Source organism: Procambarus clarkii, chromosome 3, assembly GCF_040958095.1.
Source record: "Procambarus clarkii isolate CNS0578487 chromosome 3, FALCON_Pclarkii_2.0, whole genome shotgun sequence".
Lineage (NCBI taxonomy): Eukaryota > Metazoa > Arthropoda > Malacostraca > Decapoda > Cambaridae > Procambarus > Procambarus clarkii.
The window spans coordinates 6871523-6887184 of NC_091152.1; the positions used below are offsets into that span (position 1 = coordinate 6871523).

Here is a 15662-nt window from a genome sequence, read left to right on the forward strand (position 1 = left end):
GCTGACCTTGATGCCAAAGCAAATGAAATCAGGCTCTTTCATAATCCATTTATTTGACTGCAATGCTGAAAATCTTCCAACTCAATTTCAAATGGAAATTATTGATCTCCAGGCAGATGACAGACTGAAAGATAAGTATAGAGAAGGAAATCTGATTGAGTTTTATAAATGCCTGCAGCCAGATCAGTTTCCAAATTTGATAAAGTTTGCTTGTAGTTTTGTGTCCATTTTTGGTTCAACATACTTGTGTGAACAAACTTTTTCCAAAATGAAGTATGTGAAATCTAACTATCGAGCAAATTTGTCTGATGATCACTTGAAATCAATTCTTACAATTGGCTCATCTAATCTGGAACATGATTTTAATGAAATTTTGAAGTCAAAACGACAGTATCATTCGTCACACTAATTTGGTTGCATAAAACTAAAGGCAGGAATCTATTTAGTTTACCCTGATTTTTTCCAAAAAGATATGTTTTAATTTTTCCATGTTTATACTTTAATATTTGAGGAAATTAAATTACTGGCACTGATTTGTTTTTTGTTTTTTTTTCATTTTTTATTCCTCCAGCCCGCATAAATATGGGAAATATATAATGTGGCCCTTACATTGAAATGTTTGGAGACCCCTGACCTATATGGACGCGTAGAGAGAACCTTAGAATGGAAACAAATTTACCAGCATTAGAAAACAGGATGAAACAAAGGATAGCCACCATAATAGGAAAACTTACTGGAACAACCGCCAGGCTGTCAATCAAAGCCAGCATACAGAGATCCTTTCAGAAAACCTACAGTATAGAACAAGCTCATGGATGGATAATGTGGTCAAGATTTTAGAGAAAATGGACATGAAATGGACCATTAAAAACAAAGGGGAAGATAGACCATATCAACACTTTCGACAGCCTCCTCTATGGGAAGAATCGAATCTAAAGATAATCATTGAAAGATTACCAGTTAAAAAATCAGCATGTGACCCGCAGAGGCTCAAGGAAGTTATAGAACAACAAATGGAAACTATCTCTAGACCCACAACGACTCACATCTTCACAGACGGATCAGTTGATCAAGAAAAAGGTTCTGCTGGGGCAGCAGTTTACACTACCAACCATGAAGCTTACTGGAGCATGAATAGTGGGTGCTCAACATTGCAAACAGAATTATATGCCTTGAAGGAGGCAATAAACTATACAATTGAGAATAATTAACATGATGTCATCATTCATACAGACTCTAAATCTTCGCTCCAGGCATTGTTATCCAGTCAGCACAGAGATAATATACAACTCCTCACAGAAATTCAACATATAGGAAAAGATGCCCATAATCGAGGGCTGTCAATCACCCTAAATTGGATACCAAGTCACATTGGCATAGATGGTAATGAAAAGGCAGACTCACTAGCAAAAACTGCCACTGCTCTACCTGTTATACAGGTTCAAGTACCTCCAAGTTTCCCATAGATAAAGGAGCAAATCAAGAAGAAAATATTCTCAACGATCAAAAGTCGCCACAGAGCCAAAGTAGTGGAAGGAAGATCCACTGCGATATGGTACGAACAAGCCACTGGTTACTCCTCTTTCAAACCTGGCAAAAAGATATCCAGAGACATTGCAGTAGCCATACACAGACTCAGACTTGGTTACAAGTGCTGCTGGGAGGTAATGAACCCAATAGTTAAAGAGTGTCACATCTTTGAAACTGAAGCAGAGGCGCCACTATTGCACTATATACTGGAATGTGAAGCTACTGAACCCCTGCGCATCAAACTCAACATTAATCCAACGACAGCAGCTGCATTAGATGCACATTCCACCGCGACTACAATGATTAGAAAAGCTGTTGAGGAATGGGACTCATTAGTGAGCATTCTGCATCTAAATCCGCCACCAAGATAATGTTAATAAAACAAGATTAAAACCAGTGCACTAAAACAGAAGCGATAAATAAGCAGGGAAAAAGTTGAAGTCCTCTCCTCCATTTTTAACTTAGACCCAAATATCACAGGAAAAAGGTTATCATATATAACCAAACTCAATTACGGGCTCACCATAGCCAGTGCTACATGGACACTTCGTCCTCAGTAGCTAAATCTTTAACAACAACATTCCTCATCACAATCGACTTGAGAATGGTCCAGGACGGACCGAAACGTTGTCGTCCCTTCACATTCTTGTGTGTAGTCTGGTCATATATATATATATGTAGTCTGGTCATATGTATATATATATATATATATATATATATACATATATATATATATATATATATATATATATATATATATACATATATATATATATACATATATATATATATATTATATATATATATATATATATATATATATATATATATATATATATATATATATATATATATATATATATATACACACACACACACACACACACACACACACACACACACATAACAGAAGCACTATACTGTTCCCCGAGCTCAAAGTGGCAGCTAAGAACCTTCGTGAGAACAAGGAAAGAGTTGTCAGGAGAGGTGACAAGTCGCCAATATACGTCATTCTTAAAAAAGACGAATATCTGGCGAAAATGAACCTCATACTCTCTGACCAAACTAAATTCCAAAGGGTAACGAAGGACACTACAGCCGAATTGAAAGCAAAGGTCAACAAATTGATCGAAACTGTGAACGCCAAGAAATCCGGACTCCACCTGCCAAAGATTATTGGGGAATATAAACCTGGATATGCGTATGGAAATGTCAAGACACATAAGCCTGGAAACCCACTTCGGCCAATCATCAGCCAGATACCCACACCCACGTACAGACTGGCGAAACGACTCAACGGCTTGCTGACTCCTTATGTCCCTTGCGCCTTCAGCCTGAAGTCTCCAAAGGAATTTGTTGACTTACTGCAGGGAACACGGGCCACAGGGATTAGAGCCTCATTGGGTGTAGAATCACTGTTTACCAACATACCTGTGGATGAAACAATCGGGATGATAGCGGACAGAGTGTATCGTGATCTGGCCTGTACTTCTCTTGACATACCAGAAAACATTCTAAGGAAACTACTCCAAGCTTGTACTAAAGAGGCACCCTTATTGAGCCCGGATGGGCACATGTATAAGCAAGTAGATGGGGTCGCCATGGGTTCTCCCCTAGGTGTCCTGTTTGCGAGCTTCTACATGGGTACCATGGAACAAAAGGTCTTAGTCGACATGAACTTGAAACCGGCCATATACTGCAGGTATGGTGACAACATTTTTACACAGGTACCTGATGTCAGACATCTGCAGGAGCTGAAGGAGGCATTTGAGCAGAATTCTGTGTTGCGTTTCACTTACGAGATGGAGAAGGATGGGAAGCTGCACTTTCTAGATGTAACAGTCATGGAAAGGAGCGGAGGTTCCTCACTGCAGTCTACACTAAGGAAACAAACATAGGAATGTGCCTAAATGCCAACAGTGACTGCCCAGACAGGTACAAGAGGAGTGTTGTTAATGCTTATGTCGACCGTGCTCTCAGCCACAGCTCAGGATGGAAGCAAGTCGACGAAGAACTCTGTAGGGTAAGGCAGGTCCTAGTCAACAACGGCTTTTCCAATGGTTTCGTTGAAGGCATCATAAGAAGGAAAGTGAAATACCATGCAACCTCTGAAGAGACAACTAACACAACACTTTTACCCCTATTAGACTATTTTACCGGAACTTCTTTTCCACAGCTCATAAAACAGAGGAAAGGGTCCTGAAAGATATTGTTAATAGAAACGTTATCCCTACAGACAAAAATCAGAAGATGCAACTGACGATTTACTATAAAACAATAAAAAAGGGCCAGGCTACTCATGAGAAACTCTCCAGACACAAAGCAGAACGTTTTAAAAGAGACCAACATCGTCTATGCCTTCAAATGCCCACTTGGGGACTGTAAGCCTAAAAGAATTCTGTATATAGGCAAGACAACAACATCTCTTTCCAGGCGATTAACGATGCCTAAACAAGAGGGCTCCATTAAGGAACATATAATCTCTTCCCACAACCAAACCATCACCAGAGAAATCTTAGCAAACAACACAGAAATCATCGATAGATACAGTGATAGCAGGCGGCTTGACATCTGCGAGGCACTACACATCAAAAATTCAACACCAGCAATCAACAGCCAATTAATGCACAACTATATTCTACCCACTTCAAAACTCCGCTCCAATATAGAAGCATCAAGAAATATGGGCCAATAGGCCCCTCTGCAATTACTTCCATTCTTACCTTCAATACCCATTGTTTCGTGTTCTATCCTGTGTTGAAAGTTTTGTTCACCTCATCCAAAACTGTTGTAACATATCACCTCACCCAAAATGCGGGTAGAAAATGAAAAATGAAAGCTGTTTAAATCATAGCATATGTAAGAACTCTGTTTAGTGTTTGCAGGTAATAGTTGTGTGTAAACTAAAAGTCTTTGAAAATGTAATATGTTATTACGAAACGCGTTCAAGTGTCGCGTCAGACTAGAAATAAAAATGAATTTTGGAGAATTGATTTTTCAATTACCACCAACAGTGAAAAGAAACATAAGAAAGATCGAGAAAATTCGTGTTAGAATTATTAATCTTACTTTTTCGGTCATATTGAATAATATATGTCTACAGGAAAGACTGGTACCAAAATATACTAATATTAAAATGCACGACCAAGCAGCAAGGAATCAAGCCTTCACGATAAAATATCGCCAGGATCTGATTCGTGATCAGATATACAAGGCAGAGAATGAAATCAAAGACAACAAAACGCAACTACTTCATGCTACAAACGAGTGGAGAAATAGCAACATCGACGAAAGTATCCGTACCCGCATTGAAAAACACCTCGACATTCTCACAGACCGACATCACCTCAGCACTGAAACAAGGATAATCAAGAAACTAACAATGTTATATGGAGGACGTATGGCAATTCCATAACCAAGAGACGGCTTCCTGAACCTTGCAGGAATCAACCTCACTGAGGACCAAGTCACTCTCCTAAATCTAGGTATAAACTGCCACGTTATGTCCAGACCAAGTGAGATGGCCTGGAAAGTGGAGTTGGAGATTCTGTTGGACGACATATTCGACCTCGAGACACAAAAGAAGGTCACCACCAAAGACACCTTACAAGCAGAACTTATTTCGGAAGGAGGAAAGAATCGAGGCAACTACAGAAGCACCATACTGTCCCCCGAGCTCAAAGCGGCAGCTGAGAGCCTTCGTGAGAACAAGGAAATAGTTGTCAGGAGAGGTGACAAATCCCCAATATACGTCATTCTTAAAAAAGACTAATATCTGGTGAAAATGAACCTCATACTCTCTGACCAAACTAAATTCCAAAGGGTAACGAAGGACACTAGAGCCGAATTGAAAGCAAAGGTCAACAAATTGATCGAAACTGTGAACGCCAAGAAATCCGGACTCCACCTGCCAAAGATTATTGGGGAATATAAACCTGGATATGCGTATGGAAATGTCAAGACACACAAGCCTGGAAACCCACTTCGGCCAATCATCAGCCAGATACCCACACCCACGTACAGACTGGCGAAACGACTCAACGGTTGCTGACTCCTTATGTCCCTTGCGCCTTCAGCCTGAAGTCTCCAAAGGAATTTGTTGACTTACTGCAGGGAACATGGGCCACAGGGATTAGAGCCTCGTTGGGTGTAGAATCACTGTTTACCAACGTACCTGTGGATGAAACAATCGGGATGATAGCGGACAGAGTGTATCGTGATCCGGCCTGTACTTCTCTTGACATACCAGAAAACATTCTAAGGAAACTACTCCAAGCTTGTACTAAAGAGGCACCCTTCTTGAGCCCGGATGGGCACATGTATAAGCAAGTAGATGGGGTTGCCATGGGTTCTCCCCTAGGTGTCCTGTTTGCGAACTTCTACATGGGTACCATTGAACAAAAGGTCTTAGTCGACATGAACTTGAAACCGGCCATATACTGCAGGTATGGTGACAACATTTTTACACAGGCACCTGATGTCAGACATCTGCAGGAGCTGAAGGAGGCATTTGAGCAGAATTCTGTGTTGTGTTTCACTTACGATATGGAGAAGGATGGGAAGCTGCCCTTTCTAGATGTAAAAGTCATGGAAAGGAGCGGAGGTTTCCACACTGCAGTCTACACTAAGGAAACAAACATAGGAATATGCCTAAATGCCAACAGTGACTGCCCAGACAGGTACAAGAAGAGTGTTGTTAACGCTTATGTCGACCGTGCTCTCAGCCACAGCTCAGGATGGAAGCAAGTCGACGAAGAACTCTGTAGGGTAAGGCAGGTCCTAGTCAACAATGGCTTTTCCAATGGTTTCATTGAAGGCATCATAAGAAGGAAAGTGAAACACCATGCAACCTCTGAAGAGACAATTAACACAACACCTATACCCCCTATTAGACTATTTTACAGGAACTTCTTTTCCACAGCTCATAAAACAGAGGAAAAGGTCCTGAAAGATATTGTTAATAGAAACGTTATCCCTACAGACAAAAATCAGAAGATACAACTGACGATTTACTATAAAACAAAAAAAAAACGGCCAGCCTACTCATGAGAAACTCTCCAGACACAAAGCAGAACGCTTTAAAAAAGACCAACGTCGTCTATGCCTTCAAATGCCCACTTGGGGACTGTAAGCCTCAAAGAATTCAGTATATAGGCAAGTCAACAACATCTCTTTCCAGGCGATTAACGATGCATAAGCAACAGGGCTCCATTAAGGTACATATAATCTCTTCCCACAACCAGACCATCACCAGAGAAGTCTTAACAAAAAACACGGAAATCATTGATAGATACAGCGATAGCAGGCGGCTTGATATCTGCTAGGCACTACATTTTGAAGCAAATCTACAAATGCAATTCAGCTTCAGATAGATAATGTAATCATTAGCAATAAAAATGATGGAAAGTTTCTTGGCCTATTCCTAGACATGAGACTCAACTTCAGCACCCACATACACCACATAACTAAGAAAGTCTCTAAAACAGTTGGGATACTCTCCAAAATCAGATATTATGTACCTAACTCTGCTCTCATTTCTCTATATTATAAACTAATCTATCCCTATCTTAATTATGGTATCTGTGCATGGGATTCAACCACTGCAAACCATCTCAAATCCATCATCACCCAGCAAAAATCTGCTATCAGAATAATAAAAAATTCTGCTTTCAGACAACACTCAGCCCCCTTTTTTAACTCCCTAAACATGCTAAACATAATCTCACTCCACAAATTCTCTTGTGTTAATTACATTTACAAAACCTTGTTTTTCAATGCAAAACGTGCTCTGAAAGTCTCCCTGGACAGATGTAATAGGTCCCATTTTCACCACACCAGAAATAAATATCTCTTTGATATCCCCAGAGTCAAACTGAATCTGTGTAAACACTCTATGCAAATAAAGAGACCCAGTCTATGGAACTCACTCCCTAATGAATTGAAAAAAAAAAAAAAAAAAAAGAGTTCCAACTTTTGCATCATTCAAAAACCAAACTAAAAAGTACCTAATTTCATCTTTATAGTTTTTTACCTTTTGCTTTAAAATTGTACTGTATCTATTGCTACCCAATCTCCCAATCTTTATGTACCCAATCCGAACATCTTTACCATTGTGATCATTGCTATCTTCTTATATGTGCTATCAATCTGCTATATGGTGTCTATTAATCTTGTTTAAATTACCAATCAAGTTGCCAATGTAATCAATCAGAGCTTTAATGTACCAATGTGCTTTAGTATACTTACTAATCTCTCTCATCTCATTTTTTTCTTGCAATGTATCTGTTATCATTTTATTAATTCTGCTGGAATTTACCTACTTAAAATTATCTGTTAGATTAAGGACCAGCCCGAAAAGCGGCATGACTAGTAGCTTTACAAGATTGTACATACTATACTATGTATTCTCTCAAACCCAATGTACCTTCTTGTAAATAAATAAATAAATAAAAATAAATTACTTACGTAATGCTAGGAGGATTTGGGTACATTTGGGTAATTCTACAGACCGGATGGGTGGGGTAGAAATAGCCCAAGCTACTCTATCCCTTTGAGATGTATTTCTTTCTTGTCTCAATAAACATACTTAAACTTGATTTAGACAGATCCCTCCTACCTGTCCACACGACGTACTCTGCTCTCTCCTGATCCTCACACCTTGTCTTGTACCTGGGCTCACTGCCTAAGGTGTTAATAATCCTTGTCGCCACTGTTATGTTTAGGCGAGAAGAGAAACAAACCTGCTTTCTTTATACTTTATTGCAACACCAGCAAACAATGATGTCACAGGTTTATGTTACATAACTTACTATTTACAATGCTTATAAACAAAAGAGCATTTGCTCAAAACATGCTGCACCTAACCTCTGTAGTACTTAATCCTTAACGGATTATATTAAAAAACAGAGGGCCCACTGTACTTCAGAGCCATTATCACCCAGCAAAAATCTTCTATCAGGACTATAACAAACTCTGTCTTTAGAAAACAGACAGACCCTCTGTTTAAATCCCTAAACATGCTAAATATTACTCATTCCACACATATTCCACAACAGTCTCTGTGGTGTAGTGGTAAGACACTCGCCTGGCGTTCGGCGAGCGCTATGTCATGGGTTCGTATCCTGGCCGGGGCGGATTTACTGGGCGCAATTCCTTAACTGTAGCCTCTGTTTAACGCAACAGTAAAATGTGTACTTGGATGAAAAAACGATTCTTCGCGGCAGGGGATCTTATTCCAGGGACCTGCCCGAAAATACTACTAAACGCTACTAGTACTAGTGGACCTGCCTGCTCTGGCCGACCCCTCACAGTGTTCAAGAGAGAACTGGATAAGCACCTCTAAAGGATACTTGATCAACCAGGCTGTGACTCATACGTCAGGCTGCGAGCAGCCGCGTCCAACAGCCTGGTTGATCAGTCCGGCAACCAGGAGGCCTGGTCGACGACCGGGCCGCGGGGACGCTAAGCCCCGGAAGCACCTCAAGGTAAGGAAACGCTAAGCGTACAAGTGGCTGTACAAGAATGTAACAACTCTTGTATATATCTCAAAAAAAAAAAATATTCTCTTGTGCTATTTAAATGTTCAATATCTTATTCCTAAATGCTAATACTGTTATGTTCTCAATACTGACACTAATACTGATCTCAAACTCTTCCTTGATTGATGTAAAAAAAAAAACATGACCACCAAACGAGAAATATATATATCTTTGATATAACCGACAGAAAAAATTGATGTGATTGCAAATAAGGCTAATACAATTGCCAGTAAGGCTAAAACAGTATAATTGACAATACTGGCTAATATAACTGCCAGACTGGTTAATATAATTGACAGTCAATCAGGCTAATGTAATTGGCAGGCAATTACAGCATAACTCATAAAGTTAGGCAAGAGAAATGTAAGTTTTTGACTTGGTTATTAATGCCAGTCTGTCTACTATAAACTCTTAAGACATATTAATTTGTAATCATAAGTAAAACTCATAAATATGCTTAACCAAAAAAATTAAAAATTAATATCTGTTTGCATAGGAATGTGATGAGGTAATTCCCTGATTAATATACATTTCTCCTACTAATAAAAAGTCCTCATCTTGAGCACATCTTAGACCACGTTCTTCATCAGCTCCAATGTTAAATAGTAATGCAACAAAAATGCTATGCATGTTAGTAGCTTTACAAAAATGTAAAAGCATCAATGCTATGTACTCTCATAAACCCAATTATCAACGTCTTTCTTTATTATGCACCCCATACCCATCCCGTGGGCGGTGGTGTAAAGGGTTACAGAGGCACTTAATCGGTTCAGGAACTGAATCCTTTACTGTAGTTCGTTTAGCTTAGCAAATAATCTTTGACACTAGTTACACAATTATTAATGTTATATATACATGTACATATATACATACATGTACATATATATATATATACATATATATACATATATAAATACACATACATATTCAATCACCTACACAAATACACACATCAATAATTTTTTGTATCACAAATGATTCAACAAGAGGCTCACAAGTCACAATGTACTTTCTTGTATATAAATAAATAAAATATATATTACATTTTAAATGAATTTTTAAAGAGAACAAAAATAAAAAGCACATTATTTAAATAAATATAAACAAAAAACATTTAAAATTTAATTTAATCTTTGCAAAAAGAAACAAATATTAATTTTCTGATGAACAATTTTGAGTTTGTCTACAGTGATGGCTTATCTAGCTCTTGTTTGATCTATGAGGTGCATCTAACTTCTACATTGATATCATCTTAAGTTCTTGCATGCTCTATGAGAAGCACCTAACTTCTATACTGAGACCCCTTGTTTTTGCTTGGTCTATGAGGAGCTTCTAGCTTTCATTAAGGAACAAAATAATAAAACACCTTTAAATTACACACTGAAATCACAATAGCATGATGCATCAAATGAATAAATCTACAGGGGCTGTGACGAGGATTCGAACCTACGTCCGAGAACATCCCAGATGCTGCTTTAATTGACTGAGCTACAACATGGTATGTCATACCATGTCGTAGCTCAGTCAATTAAAGCAGCATCGGGGATGCTTTCGGACTTAGGTTCAAATCCTCGTCACGGCCCTTGTGGATTTGTTCACACCTTTAAATCCTTCACCTATCATAATGAAGTTTATTTCTCAAACAAAATATGCATAAATACCTCTGCAGGACATCCAACTGACTTGTGTGATAACACAATATTTTCATGATGAAGCTAAATTTCCAAACTGTATGTTACATTATATGTAAGTTAATGTACTGACATGTGTCACATTATACTTCAACATTCTCCCAATCATCTAACCCACTCAAAGTGTTTAGCTTATCACCTGAATGTATCATCCTGTGTGTCTTCATATTTCCAAGATGATTAAATTTCTTTCCACACTCTGGACATTAATGAGGTTTGTTACCTGAATGCACTAACATGTGACGTTTTATATTTCTACGTTCTTTAAATTTTTTGCCACACTCGGCACATTCAAAAGGTCTTTCATCCGTATGCACCATCCTGTGTGTTTTCATACTTCCCAGCTGACCGAATCTCTTCCCACATTCTGGACACTCATGAGGTTTGTGACCTAAATGAACCATCCTGTGTGTCTTCATACCTCCAAGCTGACTGAATCTCTTCCCACATTCTGGACATTCATGAGGTTTATAACCTGAATGCACTAGCATGTGCTTTCTCATATCTCCAAGACGACTGAATCTCCTCCGACACTCTGGGCACTCATGAGGTTTCTCACCTGAATGTACTAACATGTGAGTCTTCACATGGCCACGCTGACTGAATCTCCTCCCACACTCTGGACACTCATGAGGTTTCTGACATGAATGCACCATCCTGTGTGTCTTCATACCTCCAAGCCGACTGAATTTCTTCCCACACTCTGGACACTCATGACGTTTGTGACCTGAATGCACTAACATGTGACGTATTATTTTTCCACGTTCTCTAAATTTTTTGCCACATTCGGCACATTCAAAAGGTCTTTCATCCGTATGCACCATCCTGTGTGTCTTCATACCTCCAAGCTGACTGAATCTCTTCCCACATTCTGGACACTCATGAGGTTTGTGACCTGAATGCACTAACATGTGCTTTCTCATATCTCCAAGACAACTGAATCTCTTCCGACACTCTGGACATTCATGAGGTTTATCACCTGAATGCACTAACATGTGAATATTCGCATGGCCAAGCTGACTGAATTTTTTACCACACTCTGGACACTCATGAGGTTTGTGACCTGAATGCACTAACATATGCCTCCTCATACTTCCAAGCTGACTGAATACCTTCACACACTGTGGACACTGGTGAGTCTTCATCTTCTTTATGATAGGTACAATTTGTGTGAAGGTTTTCTCACTGGATGACTGCACGATTCGTGATGACGGAAGAGGCGTCTGGGTCCTAGCTCAATGTTGACGGTTGGGCATTGCTTGAGTGTTATAACTTAGAGTTTGACTTGATGTAAGCACTTGGCGGTCAATAGTAAGGCTTCTTCTTTATGATAGGTTCAATTTGTGTCAAGGTTTTATTCTCTTATCTGGACACACTAAGATGCTTCTGACAAAATGGAGCACGAGACGCATATTAGCGTTCCAATGTTTTTTCTATTTCCATTTTGTTTTCATACCTTTTTTTTTTGCGTATAACGGGGTTTATTCATTTATCTTCTATATTTTTCTATTTTTTTCCAGTTAAAGAATATACTTGAAATTATTTTTGTTAGATAATACGATGCGATTATAGACTTTTTGAAGGAATCAGTTCTCTCCGGGTGGATGGGATGCAAATAGTCTCCGTGGTGTAGTGGTAAGACACTCGCCTGGCGTTCCGCGAGCGCTATGTCATGGGTTCGTATCCTGGCCGGGGAGGATTTACTGGGCGCAATTTCTTAACTGTAGCCTCTGTTTAACGCAACAGTAAAATGTGTACTTGGATGAAAAACCGATTCTTCGCGGCAGGGGATCGTATTCCAGGGACCTGCCCGAAACGCTACGCATACTAGTGGCTGTACAAGAATGTAACAACTCTTGTATATATCTCAAAAAAAAAAAAAAAGTAATATCGTACATTAGTCGATTCGCCCGCGGATGGTTGAAACTGTCTAACCAAACCAAGTTCTACCAAACCAAACCTAACCCAAACTAACCTAACCAACCCCAACGAGCCCAATACAGCCTAGCATAACAGTAGTAGTGATCCTTCAGTCTCGGGAGACTATGGAGTTGCGCCCTAGTTGTCAATCCTGGTGCAGCTCATCAGTGTGACTGATGAGGCCAATCCGAGAGTGGCAGTCCATCCCACACCGAGCATAAACGAAGTCCGATTCTGGTATGTCTTCCTGGCTACCAGCTTTCCTTCTCTGTCTCTTTGCCTCCGATTCCTTGGCAAGTGACTCCTCGAACTTGGAGAGACCTCTTTGAACAGATTGCCTCCAGGCTGAACGGTCTGCAGCCAGTGTCTCCCATATAGCAACATCGACGTCCATGGTTTTCAGGTCCCTCTTGCATACGTCTTTGTACCGTAGCTGGGGCTTGCCTGTTGGACGCTTTCCCTGCCTCAGCTCTCCGTACAGGAGATCCTTGGGGATCCTGCCGTCGCCCATTCGCACAACGTGCGAATGGGCCAGCGCATTCGTCTCTGTTTCAGCATTGTGCACATGCTGGTGATTCTTGCTCTCCCCAAGACGTTGTTGTTTGTCACCTTGTCCTGCCAGGTGATGTCCAAGATGTGTCTAAGAAAGCGCATGTGGTAGGCATTCAGCTGTCTTTCCTGACGGGCGCGGAGTGTCCAAGACTCACTGCCATAAAGGAGAGTGCTCAGGACACAGGATCTGTAAACCTGAATCTTAGTATACTCAGTTAGCCTATTGTTGGCCCACACTCTCTTTGTCAGTCTGGACATGGTAGTACTAGTACTTTTAGGACTACATGGTAGTCCTAAAAATGTGACTGCGCAGGGAAATAAGGGCAACAAACCCCTTAACAAGGCATCCATCCCAGCCAACTCTAACAACCTTCGTGTTTCTCCGTCTGGAAGCTCTGGGGTCCGTGGCGGCGGTGCTGCCCTCCCCTCCTCCCCATTGAGCCAGGGAGTGGTGTCCTCTCAACCCTCTCCTATTAACACGCTAACATCCCAGTTTACGCAATTCAAGCGAGCTTCCGGTCCCTCACCGGATTTCCCTAACTGGACCAAGAATCAGTGGTTTAAAAAGTTGTGCCTAGTCCTCGAGTCTCAAAATGCTATCATCTCGAGTCTTCAAAATGAAAATCTAGCGAACCGCGCGAATCTCCAACATCAACAACAAGAAATAACCCTCCTCCGCGAGGATATTAGAAACTTTAAGGCTAGCCAAGACCAACTCCAGCATGACTTGAATGATCTCCGTGAGGAAAACAATCTTCTGAAAACTGATGAAGCCATAAAAAAAAACAGGAGGAAGCTCTCAGCAAAATGACTGCATGTATCAGTACATTATCCGCCCAACGTTTTATTATATTTTATTTTATTTTATTTTATTTATATATATACAAGAAGGTACATATTGGGTTTGTGAGAATACATTGGATAGTACAGTATATACATTCTTGTAAAGCCACTAGTAAGCACAGCATTTCGGGCAGGTCCTTAATCTAGCAGATAATTTTAAGTAGGTAATTTCAATCAGAATTGATAAATGATAAAGATGCATTACAAGAGAAAAATGAGATGAGAGAGATAAGTAGGTATATTAAAGCATATTGTTATATTAAAGCTCTGATTGATTACATTGACAGCTTGATTAGTAATTTAAACAAGGTTAATAGACACCATACAGCAGATTGACAGCACATATAAGACAGCAATGATCACAATGGTAAAGATGTTCAGATTGGGTACATAAAGATTGGGAGACTGGGTAGCAAAAGATACAGATAAACAAGATTTATAAACACCATACATACATATAAACACCAAACATATAAACACCATACATATAAACACCAAACACCATACCAGACGTTCCGTCTCCCAGGAAGAACAAGACCAACAAAAGCTGCTAGACTCTGTTATTGTGTCGTCCCAAGATATACCTGTGGAACGTGAAGGTGAAAAGTGTGTTGAAATAGCTCAGGCTCTCATAAAAAACGAATTGCAGGCCATTCTAAACAAAACTGACATTATTGCTGCCTACAGAGTAGGCGAAAAGAATCCATCAGGTCAAAACCAGCGGAAAATTCGCCTGAAGCTGACTTCCCAGTCCGTGAAATCCCATCTTGTCCGGACAGCTGCATCCCAACGGAAGGGATTATACATCAACGAGTGCTTGACAAGGAACAGACAGCAACTCCTCTACCGCCTGCGTCAAATCCGTCATCAAAACCCAGATGCGATTCATCAGTGCTTTGTTAGAGATGGATTGATAAAGGTGAGAAAGACCGCAGAAGGCAAAATTTTTACAATTGCTAATGAAGAGAACCTCAACACTTTTCTCTCCCAATGTGGTTTGTCTCACCATATTATCACTCTCAATGAATTAACTTAATTAACCCCCTTGTCAACTAGTGGGGCTAGGTATTCTAAGTCTCCTTGTTTCATTTTTTGACTTAATTTTTAACTTACTCTTCACTAGTCATTTACTGATCTTAATTAATTGAGTGCATTAATATTTCTTCAGGTCTTATTATTTATACAGTCATAACTGAACTATTTATAGTTAATAATCATTAGCTGAAATTTGCCTATGTTTATTATTCAACTTTTTCTTTGATTTCATTTATTACCTAGGTTGCCTAGCCTCGCCATACTCCCTTACTCCATTGTACCCCTGGCTTTGCCTGTATCTCAAATTGCAAATTGTTACTTACAGTGTACCTGAGAGTAGTTGTAAGCAATCTACCTCTTTTTTTCTTTTTTTGCTCAATTTGTTTTTGTATTGTATAGTCTTGTTTATATCTTTGTTTTGTATTTCTATAGCTTTTGTTTTGTATAGTCCATGTTTATATGTTTTTTCTTTGATTTCATTTATTACCTAGGTTGCCTAGCCTCGCCATACTCCCTTACTCCATTGTACCCCTGTAAGCTACCTCATTTTTTT

The 15662-nt window shown here is 39.7% G+C and overlaps 1 protein-coding gene across 1 annotated transcript; it reads right to left on the reverse strand.

Moving 5' to 3' along the window:
• Positions 1 to 8273: 8273 nt before the first annotated feature.
• Positions 8274 to 12159, reverse strand: LOC138367386 (zinc finger protein 570-like). Its single transcript, XM_069329006.1, has one exon. It carries the CDS (start codon positions 11902 to 11904, stop codon positions 10966 to 10968), a length of 939 nt encoding a protein of 312 aa, XP_069185107.1. The 5' UTR covers positions 11905 to 12159; the 3' UTR covers positions 8274 to 10965.
• Positions 12160 to 15662: the final 3503 nt, after the last annotated feature.